Genomic DNA, 20836 nt, shown 5'->3' with positions numbered 1-20836 from the left:
CATCCTCTGAAGAGGTGTCTTACAAACTTTTTTTTAAAGCAACAGAATACAAATTTCCATTAAATCTTACGTAGGACCCCACTATCTAAAACAAATAGTAGCTGGACTGTCCTACCTTCAAGCTAAGGAAGAAGGAGTTGCTCCCTGGAGTTATTAGACTCTAACCCTAAACCTTTGTTTCTGAGATGCTTCCATGAAACCTGCCAGGGAACGATCCATAACCCGTGTTCTTCTATGTTCCTTGCTTATATTACTGAAGCTTATTAGTAAATGCCTGTTTGGTCTGCTCTTCATCTTTTTTTTTTTAATCGTCATCATGGATTCGTAGCTGTGATATTCAGCATACATGCTTTGCAGCTGATGATGGAAGGGTCTGTGCCCATTATGTGGGGTCACCTGGGAGCATGTGACTTCCAGAAACCCCCAAAGACTGCTTGCACAAGCCAGCTAATAGGCTTGCCATGTGGCTTGTGGCCTGAACCAGACAGTGTGAACCCATGTGCTGTCTACCACCTCCATCAGCATTTGAAGTATTAGTAGAGTGCCTGTGTTTTCTCCTCTGTTATTTTATAAGGGATTACGATATCCTGGAATAAAAAGCTTTGAACCTGATAAGCCTGGAAAAATACTTCTGATGGACCTAAACGAAGAGGATCCTACAGTGTTGGAATTAAAGATGACTGGAAGTAACTTTGATGCATCTTCATTTAACCCTCATGGCATTAGCACATTCACAGATGAAGGTAACGAATTCAATGTTTATTAAAAATAAAACCGAATTTAAAAAAAAAAACAGAAAAAAATGTTAATGAATGAATATTTCTTTTCATTCGACTAAAGTACAGTCATGAATCATGTGCTCACTCTGGATTTTAAACTTACCTCCTATGTGAATTAAATATAACATAACCATGTAAATGCTTGAGAATGCTAAAATACTTGAGATTTGCAAAGCACCTAATTTTTAAAAATAGTAACATTCACATAATCCCTATAATTACCATAGTGATAATACTCAGCCCTAATAGGAATGAGCTTTTCCATTTTAAACAATCATACAGATCCAGATGTTTATAGCAATAGATTTCTCTAACGTAAGACACCTGCAACCTACAGATCCACTGACAGTCACCTTCAACATGTCGCTACCCACTGGTTCCTTTGTTTGTCTTCAAACAGTTTCTCCACATTTTGACAAATTGCCCCATCCATTATGCTTTCATCTGGTTTCTTCCCTTCTTTTTGCAGCCATTTCCTTGGTCTCTACATTAATTCTCAAGCCTGGTTGTGCACACAAGCACCTGGAGAGTTTTAAAAAGCCTGATGCCCAGGCCCCAGCCCCAGATATTTTGGTTCAGTTGGTCTGAGGGAGGCTTGAGTGGTAGTGCTTGTTACAAGCTCTCCAGCAGATAAGAATGTCAGACCAGGGTTGAGAATCCCGCCTATCCCCATGGCCTCCATCAGACAATCCCTTCCTTGGTCCTTGCAGACTTTTCTGCAAGGGGGGACTAAAATTGCTGCCTTGAAAGTCATCAGCAATGTCCTTATTAAGAAACTCTCTCCCAACTCTTCCCCTCCTTCCTTCACTCTTATTTTATACAGTTGGCCACTCAGTGGTAAGAATCTGCCTACAAGGCAGGAGCCTCAGGAGACCCGGGTTCAATCCCTGGGTCAGGAAGATCCCCTGGAGAAGGGAATGGCTACCCACTCCAGTATTCTTGCCTGGAGAATTCCATGGACAGAGGAGCCTGGCTACAGTCCTTGGGGTCACAAAGAGTCGGACACAACTGAGTGACTAACACAACACCTACGGCCAAATTAAACTCAAAATGTTAAAAAGTAATTCATCCTCTTATCTTCCCTTCTTCATGTTTACTCCATATGACTTCCCTTCTTCCATATATATATCTATTGAAATTTATATACATACATATGTATTTCCCTTTCAGTGATCTCTTCACCCATTTATTAACAGTATATTTTATTTTTAAGATATTGTAAGTGCAAAGAAATAGGATGTGGGGTGTGTGCATGCTCTTTTGAATTAAAAAGGGAAAATAACCACGTAAATATTATACAGGTCCTCATATAAATTACTTTTGCTTTAAACACTGCATCATGGATTCCTTTCCCTGACAGTGCATTCAGAGCTGCTTTGTAATGGCTGTTTGGAATTCTGTGGCATGGGAGAACCATAATATAGTTCATCTGTTGATGGATATTGAGCCTGTTTCCACCTTTATGCTCACTGAAAACTAATGCCAGAATAAACATTCTTATGCATGTAGCTTCTGTGACTACTTATGATAAGTTCCTAGAGGTAGATTCTGCTGTGCAAAACATGAATCTGGGTTTTCATCCGCACTTATGTTAGATTTCCACTTCCCATATTCCTCAGCCATCATCAGGGACTTTTGGTACTTCCTGTCAAATTCCTCTCCTATCCTCTCCTGCCTTTTCCTGTCAGTAGGGTAAGGCTCCAGGGCTTACCTACAGGGGACTTTCAACCAAGCAGTATATGACCGTGGGTATTGCAGTAATCCAGGCGTGTGGAGAGAACTAGCGCCTCCTGATCTAGCTGTTCTTCCTCCTGCCTGGATTACTGCGGTACCCACAGTCACATTCTGCTTGGTTGAAAGTCCCCTGTACGTAAGTCCTGGAGCCTCACCCTGAGCCCTACAAGACTAACCTGGATTCCTATGTCTATGGCTTCAATCCTCCCACTCTTTCATTCACTTCTACTCCAACTACAACCTCCAGCTAAGCTCCTGCCTCAGGCCCTTTGCACATTCTTTTCCTGCCGCCTAGAATACCCTTTCCCCAGATATTCATTTAGTTCAGTCTCTCATTTCATTTCAGTATCTGCTTTAGTATCATCTTCTCAGAACTTGCCTGACTCCCATGAACAAGACATCTCATTACTCTGCATCCTTTTATCTGGTTTTATTTTCCTTCTGTAGCACGTAACACCAATTAAAATAAACATCTGCTTGGCAAGGGGCCTAATGGGAAGCCTCATAGCTGGCTTTTCTGTTCAGATTTCTTCCATTCAACCTCCTAAACTTGACACTATTTTCCTTTAAACACCAATTTGGTCATGTCAAAGCTTTCCAAAGATTCACTGCTTCCGAAGGCAAAGACTATGGTCTAACATCTGATCACTCCTTCTTGACCACTTACATTGGCCTCTTTCATGCTGCAGAGTTGCACTGACTCCTGGAAGCTGCATCCCTTTGATATTATCTCTCAGGTGCTCTTTTTATGGAATTTATCATCTCACACTGTGTAAATTACACCTGAGCACACCTTCTCTTATTGATATTCTTCTCATCTTTTATCTCTTTTATCTCAGTGCTGCATCTTGCTGAGCCCATTTGCAGCAGAAAGCTTAATAAGCTCTTTGGAGTTTTAGTGTCAAGGGCTGCTCATTCTTAAGTTGAGGACTTTTTCCCCCTGTGGAGTCTGGCGGTTTTTAGACTGTCACTGGGTCTTCCTTTAGCCATTTTTCTCTGGAGCAATCACAAATGCTTCTCTCTACAAAGAGATGAAAATATTCCATCTGCCTGACATCCTAAGTGCTGGTTGGAGGTGGGTAGAAATTGCTTTTTGGAGACAGAGCTGACAGCTGAGAGCTCAGTTAATGCTTCGATTTTTGTTTTTAATCTCTTCTCAGATAATACTGTGTACCTGCTGGTGGTAAGCCATCCAGATTTTAAGTCCACGGTTGAGTTGTTTAAATTTCAAGAAGAAGAAAAGTCACTTTTGCATCTGAAAACCATCAAACATGAACTTCTGCCTAAGTACTGAGATATGACATATTTCTGTTTTCCTTTAACACCAGGGGATGGTTTGTCTACTTTTAGTGTTTCCTTTTGGCAGGGGTGGGGGGTGGAGTGGGGAGATAGTGGTAACTCTCCTTTCTTTTTTTTTTTTTTAATTTTATTTTACTTTCATTTATTCCTCTTCTAATGCTCTTTTTCCTCTTTCTTATTTTTTAAATTATGAAAGTATGATAGCATATTTACAGGAGACTAAAGTTACTTAAAGCTCAACATTCAGAAAACTAAGATCATGACATCCGGTCCCATCACTTCATGGCAAATAGATGGGGAAACAGTGAAAACAGTGTCAGACTATTTTTCTGGGCTCCAAAATCCCTGCAGATGGTGACTGCAGCCATGAAATTTAAAGATCCTTGCTCCTTGGAAGGAAACTTATGACCAACCTAGACAGCATATTAAAAAGCAGAGACATTACTTTGCCAACAAAGGTCCATCTAGTCATGGCTATAGTTTTTCCAGTAGTCATGTATGGATGTGAGAGTTGGACTATAAAGAAAGCTGAGTGCTGAACAATTGATGCTTTTGAACTGTGGTGTTGGAGAAGACTCTTGAGAGTCCCTTGGACTGCAAGGAGATCCAACCAATCCATCCTGAAGGAGATCAGTCCTGGGTGTTCATTGGAAGGACTGATGCTGAAGCTGAAACTCCAATACTTTGGCCACCTGATGCGAAGAACTGACTCATTGGAGAAGACCCTGATGCTGGGAAAGATTGAGGGCAGGAGGAGAAGGGGACGACAGAGGATGAGATGGCTGGATGGCATCACCGACTCAATGGACATGCTCCTGACTGCTGCTAAGTCGCTTCAGTCATGTCCAACTCTGTGTGACCCCATAGACAACAGCCCACCAGGCTCCTCTGTCCCTGGGATTCTCCAGGCAAGAATACTGGAGTGGGTTGCCATTTCCTTCTCCCAATGGACATGAGTTTGAGTAAATGCCGGGAGTTGGTGATGGACAGGGAGGCCTGGCGTGTTGCAGTCCATGGGGTCGCAAAGAGTCGGACACGACTGAGTGACTGAACTGAACTAACTGAAAGTTACATATAGTTTCACTGTATATTATTAATACAATTATTTTTTAAGTAGGTAAATTAAGACTTTTAATTGGAGTTTCAATATCAAACTCTCAAAAACTAATAGACTCAACAGACAGAAAAGTAGAAGGATATAGAAGACCTGAAAGGCACCATGAACCAATTCAACATAATTATGATTTATACAATTTTCACACAACAGTAGGATACAAATTCTATCCAAGTTCCCATAGACTGTAAATGAGGGCAACTCTCCTTTCTGAACTCCTCCAGATGTTCATCCGCAGAGACTTTTGAGGACTCAAGCTCCAGAGAAGACACCCATCCTCTTCCTCCCTCATTTCCCTGGTTGGCTGGACCCTGATTTATGGCTCCTAGTCCCAGAGAATGTTCCTCTATGCTTTTACCAAGAAAGCACTCTACTCTTCTCCAGAACCAGACTTAGTATCTCAAACCCAAACCGGTTTCATGGACAAATTTCACCTCTTGAGCTTATTTGTTCTTGATATTTATAGTAAAAGTTGGAATTGTACATGTTTCTAAGAATTAGAAACACAAACCCAAGAGATCTGTGATCCAGTGCCTCTAAGACCTCCCAGAGCTGCTTCTGCTGCTCTTCATTTGCACGGGATTTCTGAAACAGCGGCTCTGTGTTAGCAGCCAGCTGTATCCCAGCTTCCTCCACAGCACAACATCTAGAGAAAGAAAACACACACAGATCCCTGATCCCAACACAAAACTGACATCCTCACTGGCCTTTGTTGTTGTTTAGTTGCTAAGTCGTGTCTGACTCTTTGTGACCCCATGGACTGTAGCCCTCCAGGCTCCTCTGTCCATGGGATTCTGCAGGCAAGAATACTGGAGTGGGTTGTGGTTTTCTTCTCCAGGGGATCTTCTCAACCCAGGGATGGAACTCACATCTCCTGTATTGCAGGCAGATTCTTTACCTCTGAGCCACAAGGGAAGCCCTAGGGTTCTGTTTATGAGGTAATGATGGATTTAAGAAAATAATTTGACACTATCTTCCCACACAGTTTTTATCCTCTAATCATTGTGATCTTTTTAGAATCTTAACCTCTATTTGAATGATTTACCTGCAGTACTCAATTATCTCCGAATGTGTAAATCTGGATTTCTTTTAAACCATGTGGCACGTACTTGCAGGTGTCTAGCAAAGCACCTGGTAAGTGATGTGTGCTGAGTGTTACCAGGGCTCCTCCCTCTCCTGTCTTACCAGGCGGGGCTGAAGCTGAGGAAACTTACACTGCAGAGAAATCAGGTTACTGGAGGAAGCCAAATTAACCAATGCGTGACCATTACAAACCACAGCCCAGGTCTTCATCTGCATGAAAGTTCAGAGAACAGCTTTTGGTGGGAGAGTTTATTCATACCTTCATTCAACAAATATATTTTGGAAAGAGAATGAGGACACTGAGTGTCTGGAGACTGTGCCAAATACCGAGATCTAAATTAGGGGAAAGTGTGTGGACTAGAGAAGCCAGACTAACGGCAGAAATGACAGTGATAATGAAAGCTGAATGAGCTTCCGCTATAACTCAGGTGGTGCAATAGCCAATTTAAGAGATTATTTTGTTAGCTTTTACAAGCATGTTCTTAATTAGGTTTTACTACTATACCATGTTAAATTTAAAACAAATGAAACCTGGGGACACTGCTTCAGGGGACACTGTCAGTAAATGGCACAACTGGAATTTTAATCCTTGAGTCTGGAGCTTGAGTCTGGAGCTTCTGCTCTGAGTCGCTATGAAATAGTGAAACTTATTTTATTTCTTTTACCATTTAATCTTGGAAATCTTAGTTTTGTCCAATTTTCTAGGGTTAGGGCTTTTTTTTTTTCTTTTGTTGTTGCTGTTCAATCGCTAAGTCATGTCCAACTCTTTGTGACCCCATGGACTGCAGCACACCAGACTTCCCTGTCCTTTACTATCTCCTGGAATTTGCTCAAACTCATGTCCATTAAGTTGATGATGCCATCCAGCCATCTCATCCTCTGTTGCCCTCTTCTCCTCCTGCCCTCAATCTTTCCCAGCATTTTTCAGGGTCTTTTCTAATGAGTCAACTCTTCCCATCAGGTGGCCAAAGCGTTGGAGCTTCGGCTTCAGCATCAGTCCTTCCATTGAATATTCAGGTTGACTTCCTTTAGGATTGACTAGTTTCATCTTTCATCTCCTTGCTGTCTAAGGGACTCTCAAGAGTCTTCTCCAGCACCACAGTTTGAAAGCTTCAGTTCTTCGGTGCTCAGCCCTCTATATGGTACAACTCTCATATCCGTACATGACTACTTGGCAATTGCAAATGCATTGGTCTTTGGCAATACAGAACCAAACTATAGTTAGTGTCACAATTAACTAAACTTCTGCTCTCCCAACCCAAGGGTTAGCCATGTATATTTTCCTCTTTGTATTTGATGGTTGTTTATAAGGTTGTCTATAGCATTAATGGGCTTCCCTGGTGGCTCAGATGGTAAAGAATCTGCCTGCAATATGGGTAGGCCTGGGTTTGACCCCTGGGTTGGGAAGATCCTCCGGAGAAGGGAATGGGAACCCATTCCAGTATCCTTGCTTGGAGAATCCCATGGACAGGGGAGTCTGGTGGGCTGTGGTACATGGGGTCATAAAGAGTCGGATACAACTGAGCGACTAATACAACAACAACATAGCGTTAATATTCCAATGACTAATCTATTATAATAGAACAGGCTATTAATAATAATAACATTTTTGGTCATTATTGATCATTTACAACATGCCAGGCATGGTGCCAAGGTCTTTGATTCATTATTTCATTTTATTCATACCCCAACCTTCCAAAATATGGAGAGGCTCAGAGCATAGTGACACGCTGTGGCCACATACCATGTTGAGGGCAAGCACAAATGGAGGATTCAAATGGAGCCCATCAGATTTCAAAGCTATGACTCTAAACCTTTCTGCTCTGCTCTTTTTTAAAAGGAAAAACAGCAAAGGATTTAAAAGCATACTAATTTCATACATTTACCTTTAAAAAAGAGAAGGAAAAAAAATCTTTCCGGGCTTCTGCCTGAAGCCCATACAGACTAATCCTAAATTCCTAGACCCCCTTTCTCATATAGGAACAGTGGCTACCGTTGATGGAGGCTTTGTAAGTGGCAGGCTCACTGCAAGGCAGACAGCAGGCACTGTCTCATTGTAATTCCCACTGCAATGCCACAAATGAAGATGCTGACCCTTGGTCTTATACTAATGAGCTGTATGACTTTGGGAAAATCATTTAACCTCTCTTTGCAGATGAGAAAACTGAGGCTCTGTATGCTTATCAAAGATGCCCAGGAGCCCAGGGCTGCGTCAGAGCTGATGTGCTGGGCTGTGACGCCCTCCGCAGTGGAGCTGAGATAATTCTGTCCTGGATAATGGCCCAGAGGAACTTCTGTCACCTCAATCAGCACAGAATGACTCACTTACGTGCTCGCTGTTGTACCTATTAAAGCAGAAAAATAGATTCATATATCTTAGATTTTCACTAACACAGAGAGAATCAAAATCAGAACAACAGCAACAAAAAAGCCACCGCATCCTATTTCTGAGAGTTCTTGATCACGGATATGTCACTCCGTTTAGAATCATGAAACTTTATAGCTGAAAGTGACCCTGTAAGGCTGGACGATAGACCAGTCGACCTCCTCCTTTTTTTTCTTTAATAGATAAATAAACTGAGGCCCTGGCATATTAAATGATTAACTTTCCCTAGATTACACAGCTAATAGTAGCAGTTCAGTTCAGTCGCTCAGTTCTGACTCTTTGTGACCCCATGGGCTGCAGCACGCCAGGCCTCCCTGTCCATCACCAACTCCTAGAGCTTACTCAAGCTCACGTCCATCGCATCAGTGATGCCATCCAACCATCTCATCCTCTGTTGTCCCCTTCTCCTCCCACCTTCAATCTTTCCCAGCATCAGGGTCTTTTCCAATGAGTCAGCTCTTCGCATCAGGTGGCCAAAGTATTGGAGTTTCAGCTTCAACATCAGTCCTTCCCATGAATATTCAGTACATCCTTTAGGATGGACTGGTTGGATCTCATTGCAGTCCAAGGGACTCTCAAGAGTCTTCTCCAACACCACAGTTCAAAAGCATCAATTCTTCGGCGCTCAGTTTTTGTTATAGTCCAACTCTCACATCCATACATGACCACTGGAAAAACCATAGCCTTGACTGGATGGACCTTTGTTGGCAAAGAATGTCTCTGGCTTTTAATATGCTGTCTAGGTTGGTCATAGCTCTTCTTCAAAGGAGCAAGTGTCTTTTAATTTCATGGCTGCAGTCACCATCTGCAGTGATTTTGGAGCCCAAGAAAAGAAAGTCTGTCACTGTTTCCATTGTTTCCCCATCTATTTGCCATGAAGTGATGGGACCGGATGCCATGACCTTAGTTTTCTGAATGTTGAGCTTTAAGCGAACTTTTTCACTCTCCTCTTTCACTTTTTTCAAGAGGCTCTTTAGTTCTTCACTTTCTGCCATAAGGGTGGTGTCATCTCTGTTTCTGAGGTTATTGATATTCCTCCTGGCAATCTTGATTCCAGCTTGTGCTTCATCCAGTCCAACATTTCTCATGATGTACTCTGCATGTAAGTTAAATAAGCAGGGTGACAACATACAGCCTTGACGTACTCCTTTCCTCATTTAGAACCAGTCTGTTGGTCCATGTAGCAGAGCTATAACTAAAATGCGAGTCTCAAGATTGTCGGGTTTTTTCCCACTGCCTGGCACTGCCTTGAACTGCTCTATACGAGCATAAACCAATGTGGCCTGGATAATGACTCCTGGATTAATTTAATGTCTGTGGAGCTTAGTCTGTCTATACACATACACACACACACACACATACCATGGCACTTTTTTCCATGACACAGTTAATAGGTTTTGTTCTGTTCCTTTGCTATAATAACCTCTTCGGGTTTCTTCAGGTAATTACTGTCTTCGAGGATTGCATAGGCAGGACTGATTGCACATGTTCTGGGCTGTAACAGCTATTGTGAAGTTTCCGTCGCACATTCTGATTTTACGAGTATATATCATGAATGCCACTGTGTGAGCCTGCCAGGTACCATGCCTTCACCCGCCTGTGTCATATGTGTATGTTTCAATTGCAGTTTGAATGACCTTGTCGCTGTGGGCCCTGAACACTTCTATGCCACCAATGATCACTATTTTGTTGACCACTACATGAGATCCTGGGAATTATATTTGGGTCTAGCATGGTCAAATGTTGTTTACTACAGTCCAGATGACGTTCGAGTGGTGGCCAGTGGATTTGATTTTGCTAATGGGATCAGCATGTCACCTGACAGCAAGTACGTGAACTCCTTAAAATACCACATTTGTCCCGAGATTCTCATTCGACATATTTAGAGCATATTCATCTTCTAAAAAGGGGATACATTTTAGCATGTTATTCCAGTAAAAGGAAATTGGGGAAAATGTAAAATGTCTTAGTTTCCAGGGGGTAAAATATATCAAATCATAATTTACTATTTTGTGAAGGCATATTCTTTTAAGGTTTTCCAGGTGGTGCAGTGCTAAAGACTCCGCCTGCCAGTGCAGCAGACACAAGAGGCAAGGGTTTGATCCCTGCGTTGGGAAGACCCCTTGGAGGAGGGCAGGGCAACCCACTCCAGTATTCTTGCCTGGAGAATCCCATGGACAGAGGAGCCTGGTGGGCTAGTCCATGGGGTCACAAAAAGTCAGACACGACTGAACAGCTGAGCATGCATGCTCTTTTAAATTCCTTTTTTGGGGGGAGTGCATTTCGAGAGGGGGTACATACAAAAAACATTTAGTTTGATTTTGCTTGCTTTGAAGGAAGATTTTTGAGTGTATCATGAGATTAACAGTTTGTGAGTATGTTTATATCCGTAGCACTGGTTTGTGACATGACAGAGATTTTGTGCCAAAATGTAAATCAAGCCACTGCTTCCTTCATCAAGGAAGCGTTACTATGGGGAAAAAGTCAGCTTCATAAGTAGTATGCTTAGTGATGTAGTTGATTCATATTATTTTCTGGTGGTCACCTTTAAATAATTCACAGAGCGGGTCTGGGGACCACACTTTGGGTAAGAGTGGTGTATGTATAAAATCCTCTTCATCTCGTATCATTAAGCATTTGTAACATACTTAGAGGGCTAGTATCATATTCAGAGGGTAGTAACGTATACAGAGAAAGCAGCACAGTTTTCAATTACTCATATCATCTCCTGGTCTTCAAAAATAGCAGATAATCACACAGTCATTTCTCTCTTTGTTCTGGGAGGCACTGTGCTTAGACTGGCCAGAGATCTTTATGATGAATGTGACACTGTCCTTACGTAGAGGGGAGGGAGTCTTCTCTCAGATCCAGGCCAAGCACTTGTCTTCTCTTGTATTTCCTATGGCCTAAATCAAGGGGTGAAATGCAGAACCTGGGGCTTGCCATTATGTTGACAAACCAAGAAAAGCGATGTCATGCTTCTGCTTCCAGATGCTAAGAACTGGCGTTAGAGTTAAATTCCTTGCCTACTAGTTAGGGCCAAATAGTTTCCCATCTTTTGAAATAAGTTTTCAGGGATTAAAACTCCCCTGTATACCATCAACTCATTGAGTTCCTTCAGAATCCAGTGTGTTTTGAGACAGCTTCCGTTTTCCAGTCTCTGAGCAAAGTTCTCCCCCAGGAAGAGTTATTTTGCCTTCATGGTAACCTTCTGAATTGCTTCCTTCATGGGCTTTGATGTAGCTCTTTCTTCTTTGAAGGTATGTCTACATAGCTGAATTGCTGGCTCATAAGATTCATGTGTATGAAAAGCATGCTAATTGGACTTTAACTCCATTGAAGGTAAGATGTATTAACACTATAAGTTTGTGGGGTGATAATTAGATTCTAATTGATTTGTGAAATTAGAAGTGAGGAAAAAGGATTGTCTAATTGGAGTGGGTGAGAACCAATTTTTCACTCCTTTATTAGGAGGCATCAGCATCATCTGGATTTGTTGTTCACTTTTGCTCGGCGGCAGAGTGGGACGTGGCAGACCACACACATCATCTCTGTAACTTTGATTCTCTCTGTTCTCGTGAATTTCCGGCTTGGAAGTGTGTTCTTCACTCCTCTCTTCCCTCCTCTCTGCCTTCCTCTTCCCCTCCTTCCCCTCTCCTCCTCCGCGTTGATAGAACAGACAACAGCCTCAGCTTGCACACAACAGCACTCAGCACAGTATCTGTGAAGCCCGGTACTCGCGATGGCCACCAGGTGGCCCCATGACCAGCTCTGCCTCCAGCCCTTGGCCCTGCTGCTGAGCCTGTCCTGTCCGAGTATTTCTGGAGCTCTCCTGGCAATGTGCTTCCTCTGGGTGGGGCGCTTGTCCCTCTGCTGCGGTATTCTTCCTCCTTCACACCTCTCTCCTTCACATCTTTCCAGATTTCACTGAAATGTCATTTCAGTGAGGCCTTCCCCGGCTGCGTACTCTTAACTTACAACTCTGCTTCTCCCGAGACAAATGCGCGCGCACACACACACTTCCCATCTCTCTTATGGCTTAATTTTTTTCGCTTCAGCATCCTTTGCTAACACGGTTTGCATTCATATTTTCCTTCTCCTCCCCAGTGTCTGTCTGCCTGTCCCACGAGGATATAAGTGTCACGGGACAGATACTTTCTCTGTGTGTTCCTGGGACAGTTCCCACACCCAGTACGCACTCAACAAATGAATTGTTAAAGTAACATGCTGGGGCCGGGCATTCTTCAGGGGTTCATCTTTACCTGTACCAATTCTGATCCAGTCTGAAGGTTTGGATCAAGAGGGGTAAAAACACAAAGGAGCGGAAAGAAGAAGTGTGAGTAAAGCAGAGCATTATGAAAATGATGCTTTAGAAAAGTCTCTCCCCCGCCAAAACTGCCCACGGCGCTGTGAAGCGATGTTGCCTGTGACTGTGCCCGTCAGCGCTTCTCAAGGACCGTCGTGAGGGGCTTTATTCTGAGAAAATTACCTCGAAGCCCCATCACATGTAATATCATATTTGACACTAAAAATCGTTGACAGGCCTAGTTTGGTATTCGCTGCAGTAAAATGGAATTTCACACACTCAGACTGGCTGAGGGGATAAAAACAAATTCTGGTTATCACAATAGATACTTCTGCAAACTGAAAGTTAAAGGATTTTATAAGAATAAAACCCCATCCAAGGTACATTCAATACCGAACGATAAAGGTCCTACTCCTGTTGATTGAGGGCAAAGTGTATTTCAGGTTTGGCTCCCACTTCTGGCAGAAAATCCTGCTGGTGTCCTGACATAATAATTCAGGTGAGACTCCCCCCTCCTCAACTAGGTAGTGTCACTCTTTCTTTTGGAGGATCATGTTAATCAAGTCCAGCTGATTACTACTGGAGTGCCAAGAAATTTGACAAACTAGCTGGGGTTGATATTAGAATTTGTGATGAAAGGTGGATGGGTCTGTGTCCTAACTGTAGTGTATACATGGAATGAAATATTACTCAGCCCTAAAAAAGAATGGAGTGATTCATGCTTGAACACCAATGAATTTGAAGACATGCTAAGTGACGTTATTATGCTAGGAATACTTAGCATAAGAGTCCTTATGCTAGACACAAAAGGACAAATATTCTATGACTCCACTTATATGTGGTACCTAGAAGAGGCAAATTCATAAGGAGAGAGCAGGATAGGGGTGACCAGGGGACGGGGAAGGGAGGAATGGGGAGCTATTTGGTACAGCTTCTGTTTGGGATGATGAAAGGGTCTGGGAATGGAATGTAATGGATTCGTGACATTTTGAATGCACCTGATGCTACTGAGTTGTACACTGAAAAATGGTTAAAATGACCAATTTCATGTTATGCATATTTTACCACGATAAAAATGATCCCTTCTTCAAAACATTTTCCAAGACACAGTCAATCAATTAGTCTCACTTCAGTGAGTTCCAGTTCTCTAAAAACTGGGATGTTTTTTAATAGAGGATACCGTTTTCCCCAAAGAGAATCATTTATTAAGTTTCCTTGACCAAGGAATGCAAACGTTTCCACTGGACTTTGTGGAAGCGTGACACATGGTCTGTACCTGCGTCTTGGTGAGTTGGTATTGCTGGGAATCATGGATTTGCAAGGGAAGAGTTTATTGCTGAGGCCAGGATGGGCTCCCTGTTGGACTGTCCAGCTCTTCCTGGGCAGAACACAGCCCTGTCCCTTGCTCAGCTGGTGCACGCGGCAGGAGCTTATTACTGGTGTGAAGAATGAATGGGTCCCGAGGCTTCTGGGTCCTCCCACTCTCACTGCCTACCCTCATCTCTGCAAGTTTTTATCTGCTGCGGAATTCACTGGTTGGCCATGACCCCTTCTAAGATAGTAGCAGCGCCCCAAAACAAACATTTTCCTCCCAGAAAGTTGAACTGATTTGTAGGGCAATAGGGCAGGGATGTTAGAGAACAGACGTGTGGACACACTGTGAGAAGGGGAGGGTGGGGCCAACTGAGAGAGCAGTACTGAATATCTACGCTCCCACGTGTGAACTAGATAGCTAGTGGGAACCTGCTGGAAAGAACAGGGAGCTCAGAGCGGTGCTCTGTGATGACCTAGAGGTGTGGGATGGCAGCTGGGGGTGAGAGGGAGGCTCTAGAGGGCGGGGATGATACACACACACACATATATCCCCTCCCTATCTATCTAGATACATAGATAGCTGATCCACTTCATTATACAGCAGAAACTAACACAGACAACATTGTACAGCAATTATGCTCTGATTAAACAAAAGAAGAATTTAACATACCTGCCTAGAATGCCTGACACTGGGGTAGATGGGGTTTGGGGATGGAGGAGACTTGGAGATGATTTTGGCCAGAGGACATTTACTCGACCACCTCCGTTGGCCAAACTTGCCTGTTTCCAGGGTGGGAATGAGTGATGGCATTGCGTGAAGGTGAAAAGGAGGCCCTGCTTCAACCCTTGAGCATCCTTGTCCCGTCACAGCCAGGTCCCCACCTGGCTCGCACTTTGAGTGGAAAGCACAGGGCTTTCAGGGTTGGCTGCCCATGCTCTGGCCTTTGTGACGAGTCGCCGCCAGTTATTCCAGGCTCTCTGGGCACTGAGGTATGCTGGCCTCTGTTTGAGGTACATGGTAGATATTGCTTATCCAACTGAGAGTTAGAGGTAGACAAATAGATGCTATTTCTCCCCAGTAGAACGCAGCCAAGATGATGAATGATGGAATTAAGAATGGTTGGTATTATTTATGATCCTGGTACAGAGCAGTGACAGCAATCTGTGCAGTCAACACACGCTTGCAACTTATATTTAGAGAATAAACAGCAGAAGAACAGGGAGTGAATAACATCAGGAAGCTGAAGGAGAAACTCTTCCACAACTTCAAGGCACAAATTAGACCCCGGGTGACCATTTCTCCTCTGGCTGCACAGCCTATGATTAGCCATTAAAGAAGAGCCTACACTTCACTGACGCGCTCATCAGAAATGAATCCACATTTCCTGGTTGTTTTCTGAATGCTTATAAAAATATCATTTGCACATGCCGTTTCTTAGAAGGAACTGTTCTATGCTGCACTGAAAACTTTTTTTTTTTCACTTTCAGTTTTTAAGTTCATGCACTGATGTTAGTCCAAATGCTTTCATGTCACTTTTAATAGTCTTTCTTGGTTTTTCTGATCTTCCCCTTTCCTCACATTCTGGAAAATGGCAAAATACTAACATAGATAGAGAGCTAGAGGAATTCCCTGAGTGCTACTGAAATGGGGCAGGGGGCAGAATCGTCTTATCCCTGGAGCAGGTGTACGCTGCCCGAGAACGCCGTGAGTTTTCTCTAATGTATTGCTCCATCTCCTCTCAAATTTTTTTATTGCTTTTTGTCTTTCTCCCCTTGGTTTTCCATCTACAAGTCTCTGGACTGTAACACACTCGTGGATAACTTATCCGTGGATCCTGTGACAGGGGACCTTTGGGTTGGCTGCCACCCCAATGGCATGAAAATCTTCTCCTATGACCCGGAGAATCCTCCTGGATCAGAGGTTAGTTTGAGAAAAGACTCATGTCAGCGCCCTCATTCCCAGCTAGTTTTCTGTTGAAAACATAAATCTCAAATATATGTGCAAATAAAAGGGAGACGTGGATAAATGACCTAAATGATCCGATAAAAAATGGAATTTGACTTTGGGAGGCATTTGAGACCGAGTCTAGGTGGGAAACAGATGGTACCTGCAAACTGGGTGATGTGGGGGGTTTTAATGAGGGCGCTGTGTACAGAGGTGCGGGCACAGGGAGGGAAATGAATGGGGGAGGGTAATGTGGTACCCCAGGGCCCCCCGAGAGGTAGGCATGGTTACCGGAAGCCCACACAAGGTGAGAGTTGTGTGCGGAGAAGGTGCTGGGAGGGGAACTGACCTCTGGTTGAGGGATGGAGCCAGCCGGATGCGGCCACAGCCCCACACAGGGCGGGGGCGCCTGGGTAGACACTCGGCCTCCTTCTCAGGCTGCCCATCCCTCTCTGCTGCTGGGAGGTGGAGGGCCAGGGAGCCCCGAGCAGGCTCCGGAAAGGCTGAGCGGAGTGGAGGGTGAGCCTGGAGGGCTGGGTTAGGACAGCCAGCACGGGATTGGGCTCCGTATCTTTATTTCAGTAGTCAGTTTCTCCGACTTGGCCATTCACAATAGTTTAAAAAATACAACAGACCACATTGTTATGGTCTACACATTTGTGTGTTACCTGCCTTCCTATTCAACATCCTTTTCCTGGGTGTTAGTACATTTGCCAGTTCATGTAATAGAGCAGTTGTAAAGCAGAGACACCATTGTCTCCAAACCTTCCGGGCAGAATGGGAACATAAATCCTTGCTGGAAAGATCTGAGCTTGAAAGACCTCTTCTATCTTAGTTTTAGTACCCGAAGACTCTATTCATGTCAATGGCCTTTTTTCCAGTGGATTATTTTGACAGTGCAAGCAAGAATTTGAAACTCACTTTGCCGTGAGAATTTGAATGTTTACTGTGACTTACCTAGGGTTTTCTACTCGGCTTTCAGTTTGTACTAATTATGCTGGCTATTTACATCAAGTCCTCGGTATACTTTTTGGCGTAGTTTACTGTTACGCATTCTTTTTAAGGGGCTCCCTTGGAGGAGGAAATGGCAACCCAATCCAGTGTTCTTGCCTGGATAATCCCATGGACAGAGGAGCCTGGCGGGTTTCAGTCCATAGGGTTGCAGAGTTGGACATGACTGAGCAACTGAGCATGCATTCTTTTTAAAGCTTTAAGAGTCAGTCTCATTACCCCTAAAAAAATTTTTTTTTAAGTCTGTGTCTCTTAGATAAGAAACAAAAGCCAAATATGTATTTCCAATTACATGTTGGCCCTTCATAACCTTTTCTCTGGGTTTACAAGACAGTTGTGATTACGGTGAATGGCAATCCTTTGTGCCTTTTGCTAGTTCTTAGCTATTAGGACTGCTGGATGGTATGCTCAATAGAATTGAGGAAATGTATGCTGTGGCGTGTTCACTGTTCAGAACTGGGCAGAATGTTAGATTCTAATTTGTTCTCGCTTGTAAGCTCATTTGGTGAACTTGAACCATTTGCTACAGCATGGACTCAGTTTGCTGTTCTGGAAAAAAAAGTGCTTCCTTTCTAATGATGAATCTGGTAAAGAATAGCAAAAAGTAATAACCATCCATGATCTAATGCACTGCCCCCCAGAAGAGTGACTTGGTTTTAATAGAAAGTGGCTTCCTAAAGCCAAGGTGCACCATCAACTATTTCCCAGTAACTACGACATGTGAATGCTTTAACAATTTCCTAAAACATCTATTTTTGGTGCCAGCTGTTTTGGAGTGGTCCTTTTAAATGCACGCATGGACCTTTTAATAATCAAGCACAAGCCTTCCTAATCTGTCATATTCAGTGTTTCTGTATGTCAGTATCTGCTCTTCAAGTCATTGTATTTTATCTTAAAGCCTTCAGAAGAACACCAACTTAAAGATGAAAGGGAATTTAGAGTTAATATAGTCCCACCTGAGCTGGGCATGTCAACCCACTCCAGTATTCTTGCCTGGAGAATCCCATGGACAGGGGAACCTCGTGGGCTGCCGCCTATAAGGTCACACAGAGTTGGACAGGACTGAAGCGGCACAGCACGCAGCCCCACCCATCTCATTCTACAGACGAGAGAGGAACAGAAAGTGGGAGATCCCAGATACAACCCTGGGCTCCTGCCTCACAGTGAGCTTGCGATAGTATGTGACTCATGTGAAATCACCATTGGCCAAAATTGTCGAATATTGGCTGTCGTGTGTAGTCAACTTGAATACTACTATACTGCTGCTAATGATATAATCACATTTCTGCTCAACTAAATGAAAGAAACTGAACTCATAAAATCTTACGTATTAGGATTTGGGGCCTTAAGTTCAGAGGAATAATGAGTGTGGAGGAGAGGTATGCGCTTTTTGGGCAACACTCTTTTTTTGTTGTTTTTTTTTTATTCCCATATTTAAAAACCAAGAATTAAGTGTAAACATCTAAATTCCAAGCTTACCTGAAAAGACACAAAAACTGGCCTGAATTCCAGCATGGTAATACTTTGTCTCTTACTGAGTAACCCCAGCTCCATCCTGCAGTGTACCACGGTGCCCCTGATGGTCTCATACCCAGGCTATGTGACTGCCTCACGGTTCTTGCTTCTATAGGTCTCTAGGGTGTCTATCTTTGTTAAAGATGATCTGATCAGAATCTGTCATTTTTGCCAATGAGGAAATAGATATCTATAGAGCGTCATTTTGGAACAACATGCGGTTCACCTAACAGTTTCTTCTTATGGAGAAATGACCCCATATTTAAAGTTACGTCTCGAGTGACTTTAAAAAATACTAATGTAATGTTATTTTTGGATAGGTACTGCAAATCCAGAACATTTTAACAGAAGAACCCAAAGTTACAGTGGTTTATGCAGAGGATGGTAAAGTGTTACATGGAAGCACGGTGGCTTCTGTGTACAAGGGGAAAATGCTGGTTGGAACCGTGTTCCACAAAGCTCTTTACTGTGAGCTCTGACTGGCTGATCTGCACCCGGGCCCTGACAAGTGGGAGCTCTTCACGACAACTGCTGCCACATCTGAGGGGCCACAGGGATCTCAACAGTGAACGCTGACCCGAAACTTGGACATCACAGGAGATGGAGGTCTGTTTAGCTGGGAACAGATACTACGCATATGGCTTTTTTGGGCGTGTAATATCAAATCAGTCTTGGAATATCTGAAAACCTCACTTACCAATGAAAATCCTTTAAATAAAATCGCTAAAATCATTACATCAGCTGTCAGGCCTTAAGTATTTTAACTCTGTGTGACCCAGAAGGTCCTCTCCCGAAAACACGTGTTCCCTGGAGCACGTGAGCTTACTGCTGCCTGTCCTGTCTTGTCAGGGAGCAGGATGACGTCACATGACGTCAGTGCCCCAGCACGCAGAGCCGGAGGTGCTACCGAGGCGTCCTCAGCCCCAGGCTCACCTGACCATCGCACTTCCTGGCGCACTCAGACTCATTCCCATTTTCCCTCCCAGATACGACATTCCCAGTAATGGCTCAGTGGTAAAGAGTCTGCCTGCCAATGCAGGAGATGTGGGTTCAACCCCTGGGTCAGGAAGATCCCTTGGAGAAAGGAAGGGCAACCCACTCCAGTATTCTTGTCTGGAAAAATCCCGCGGACCAAGAAACCTGGTGGGCTGCAGTCTATGTGGGGTTGCAAAGAGTTGGACATGACTGAGCTGAGCACGCCTGCAGTAAACATAAACCTAAATTACCCCAACCCCCCTCTTACTCTTGCTCATCCAGTTCTCCTCTAGCAACGGCAAGCAGGGAAATCTTCAAATTCTTGGGAGTGTCATCACGCCTGACCATGATGAGTGAGTGTCTGTTATTTCAACACAAATTGTACATTTTAGTTTCTCTGACTTGATAAAAGGAAGGAGTTTGTTCACTTCGATGACTGGATATAGAGGGAAGCCCATAATTGATTCAGGTAAAACCAAGTGCCCTCAAAGACAATATTGTTGTTGAAGTGGTGCAGAGGTAGGTTTTCTTTTCCTATTTCCTATTTTCTTTTCTTATTCTCACTTGCTGTGGAGGCTAAGAAGGAAGCAATGAAAACATAAACAAATAGAAAGCAATGAAAACGTAAACAAATAAAAAAGTAGAAAATATCAACAACCTCTGGTTATCTTCTGAGAGATGTGATGAGGAAGAGAAGATGACTCTATCATTTTCTTATAAAAGCTGGTATGAAAAGGTTACCCATCTTCATTTATTTGTCTGTTTTGAAGGTATGGTTTCCAGTCTGGTTTATTTCTTTGGGATGACAAGGCAGACCCATTAAAAACAAAGTTTTATTGAGGCATGTTCCATGATGATGGTCTGGCATTTTGGGGAAAATGCTCTACAGAGAAATTGAGAACTGCCAACTGCTGATAATTCAAGACCCCTGACTTAAAGTAACAAATAGGAACATCGTGTTTGGATCAAAAGAACACTTTATTCACTTCAGGATTAGAGTTATCTTAATCCCGATTTCAGCGAGCATAATATCCTGTGCCGATGAGTGCTCAGTGATTCAGTGGTGCCATTCACGGCCCTTGAACTGGATCCTCGAAAACACTGTTTTGAGACTATCAATGGCTGTGGTGCTTTGGTGGGTATTTCCTTTGAAAAGAATCACTTGATATCAATAAAATGACTATACTCTGTTCTCTCTTGTTCTTGGCAGAATAAGCAAATTCTGCCCCCAAAAGAAAGTTATCCAATTTGACATAGCTTATGCTCCAGATCATTCAGAAAGGGAAACAGGCCTCCCCTTGGTTAGAAATTTCATGACAACTCCAAGGAAGAGAACAGCTTGGTGCATTTATTCCATGATGCTCAGATCGAAATT

At 43.3% G+C, this 20836-nt stretch overlaps 1 protein-coding gene across 1 annotated transcript in view; it reads left to right on the top strand.

Annotated features, from left to right (window-relative positions):
• PON1 (paraoxonase 1) overlaps nucleotides 1-19221 on the top strand; it is a 31487-nt gene extending 12266 nt beyond the window's left edge. The window contains exons 4-9 of the mRNA XM_043462644.1: nucleotides 575-743; nucleotides 3674-3800; nucleotides 10023-10223; nucleotides 11656-11737; nucleotides 15808-15936; nucleotides 18807-19221. Coding sequence (XP_043318579.1) covers nucleotides 575-743; nucleotides 3674-3800; nucleotides 10023-10223; nucleotides 11656-11737; nucleotides 15808-15936; nucleotides 18807-18965 — 867 coding nt within the window. The 3' untranslated portion in view covers nucleotides 18966-19221. The remainder of the gene's footprint in view (nucleotides 1-574; nucleotides 744-3673; nucleotides 3801-10022; nucleotides 10224-11655; nucleotides 11738-15807; nucleotides 15937-18806) is intronic.
• Nucleotides 19222-20836: the final 1615 nt, after the last annotated feature.

Source organism: Cervus canadensis, chromosome 3 (assembly GCF_019320065.1).
Source record: "Cervus canadensis isolate Bull #8, Minnesota chromosome 3, ASM1932006v1, whole genome shotgun sequence".
Taxonomy (NCBI): Eukaryota; Metazoa; Chordata; class Mammalia; order Artiodactyla; family Cervidae; genus Cervus; species Cervus canadensis.
This window is presented reverse-complemented; position numbering and strand designations above follow the sequence as displayed.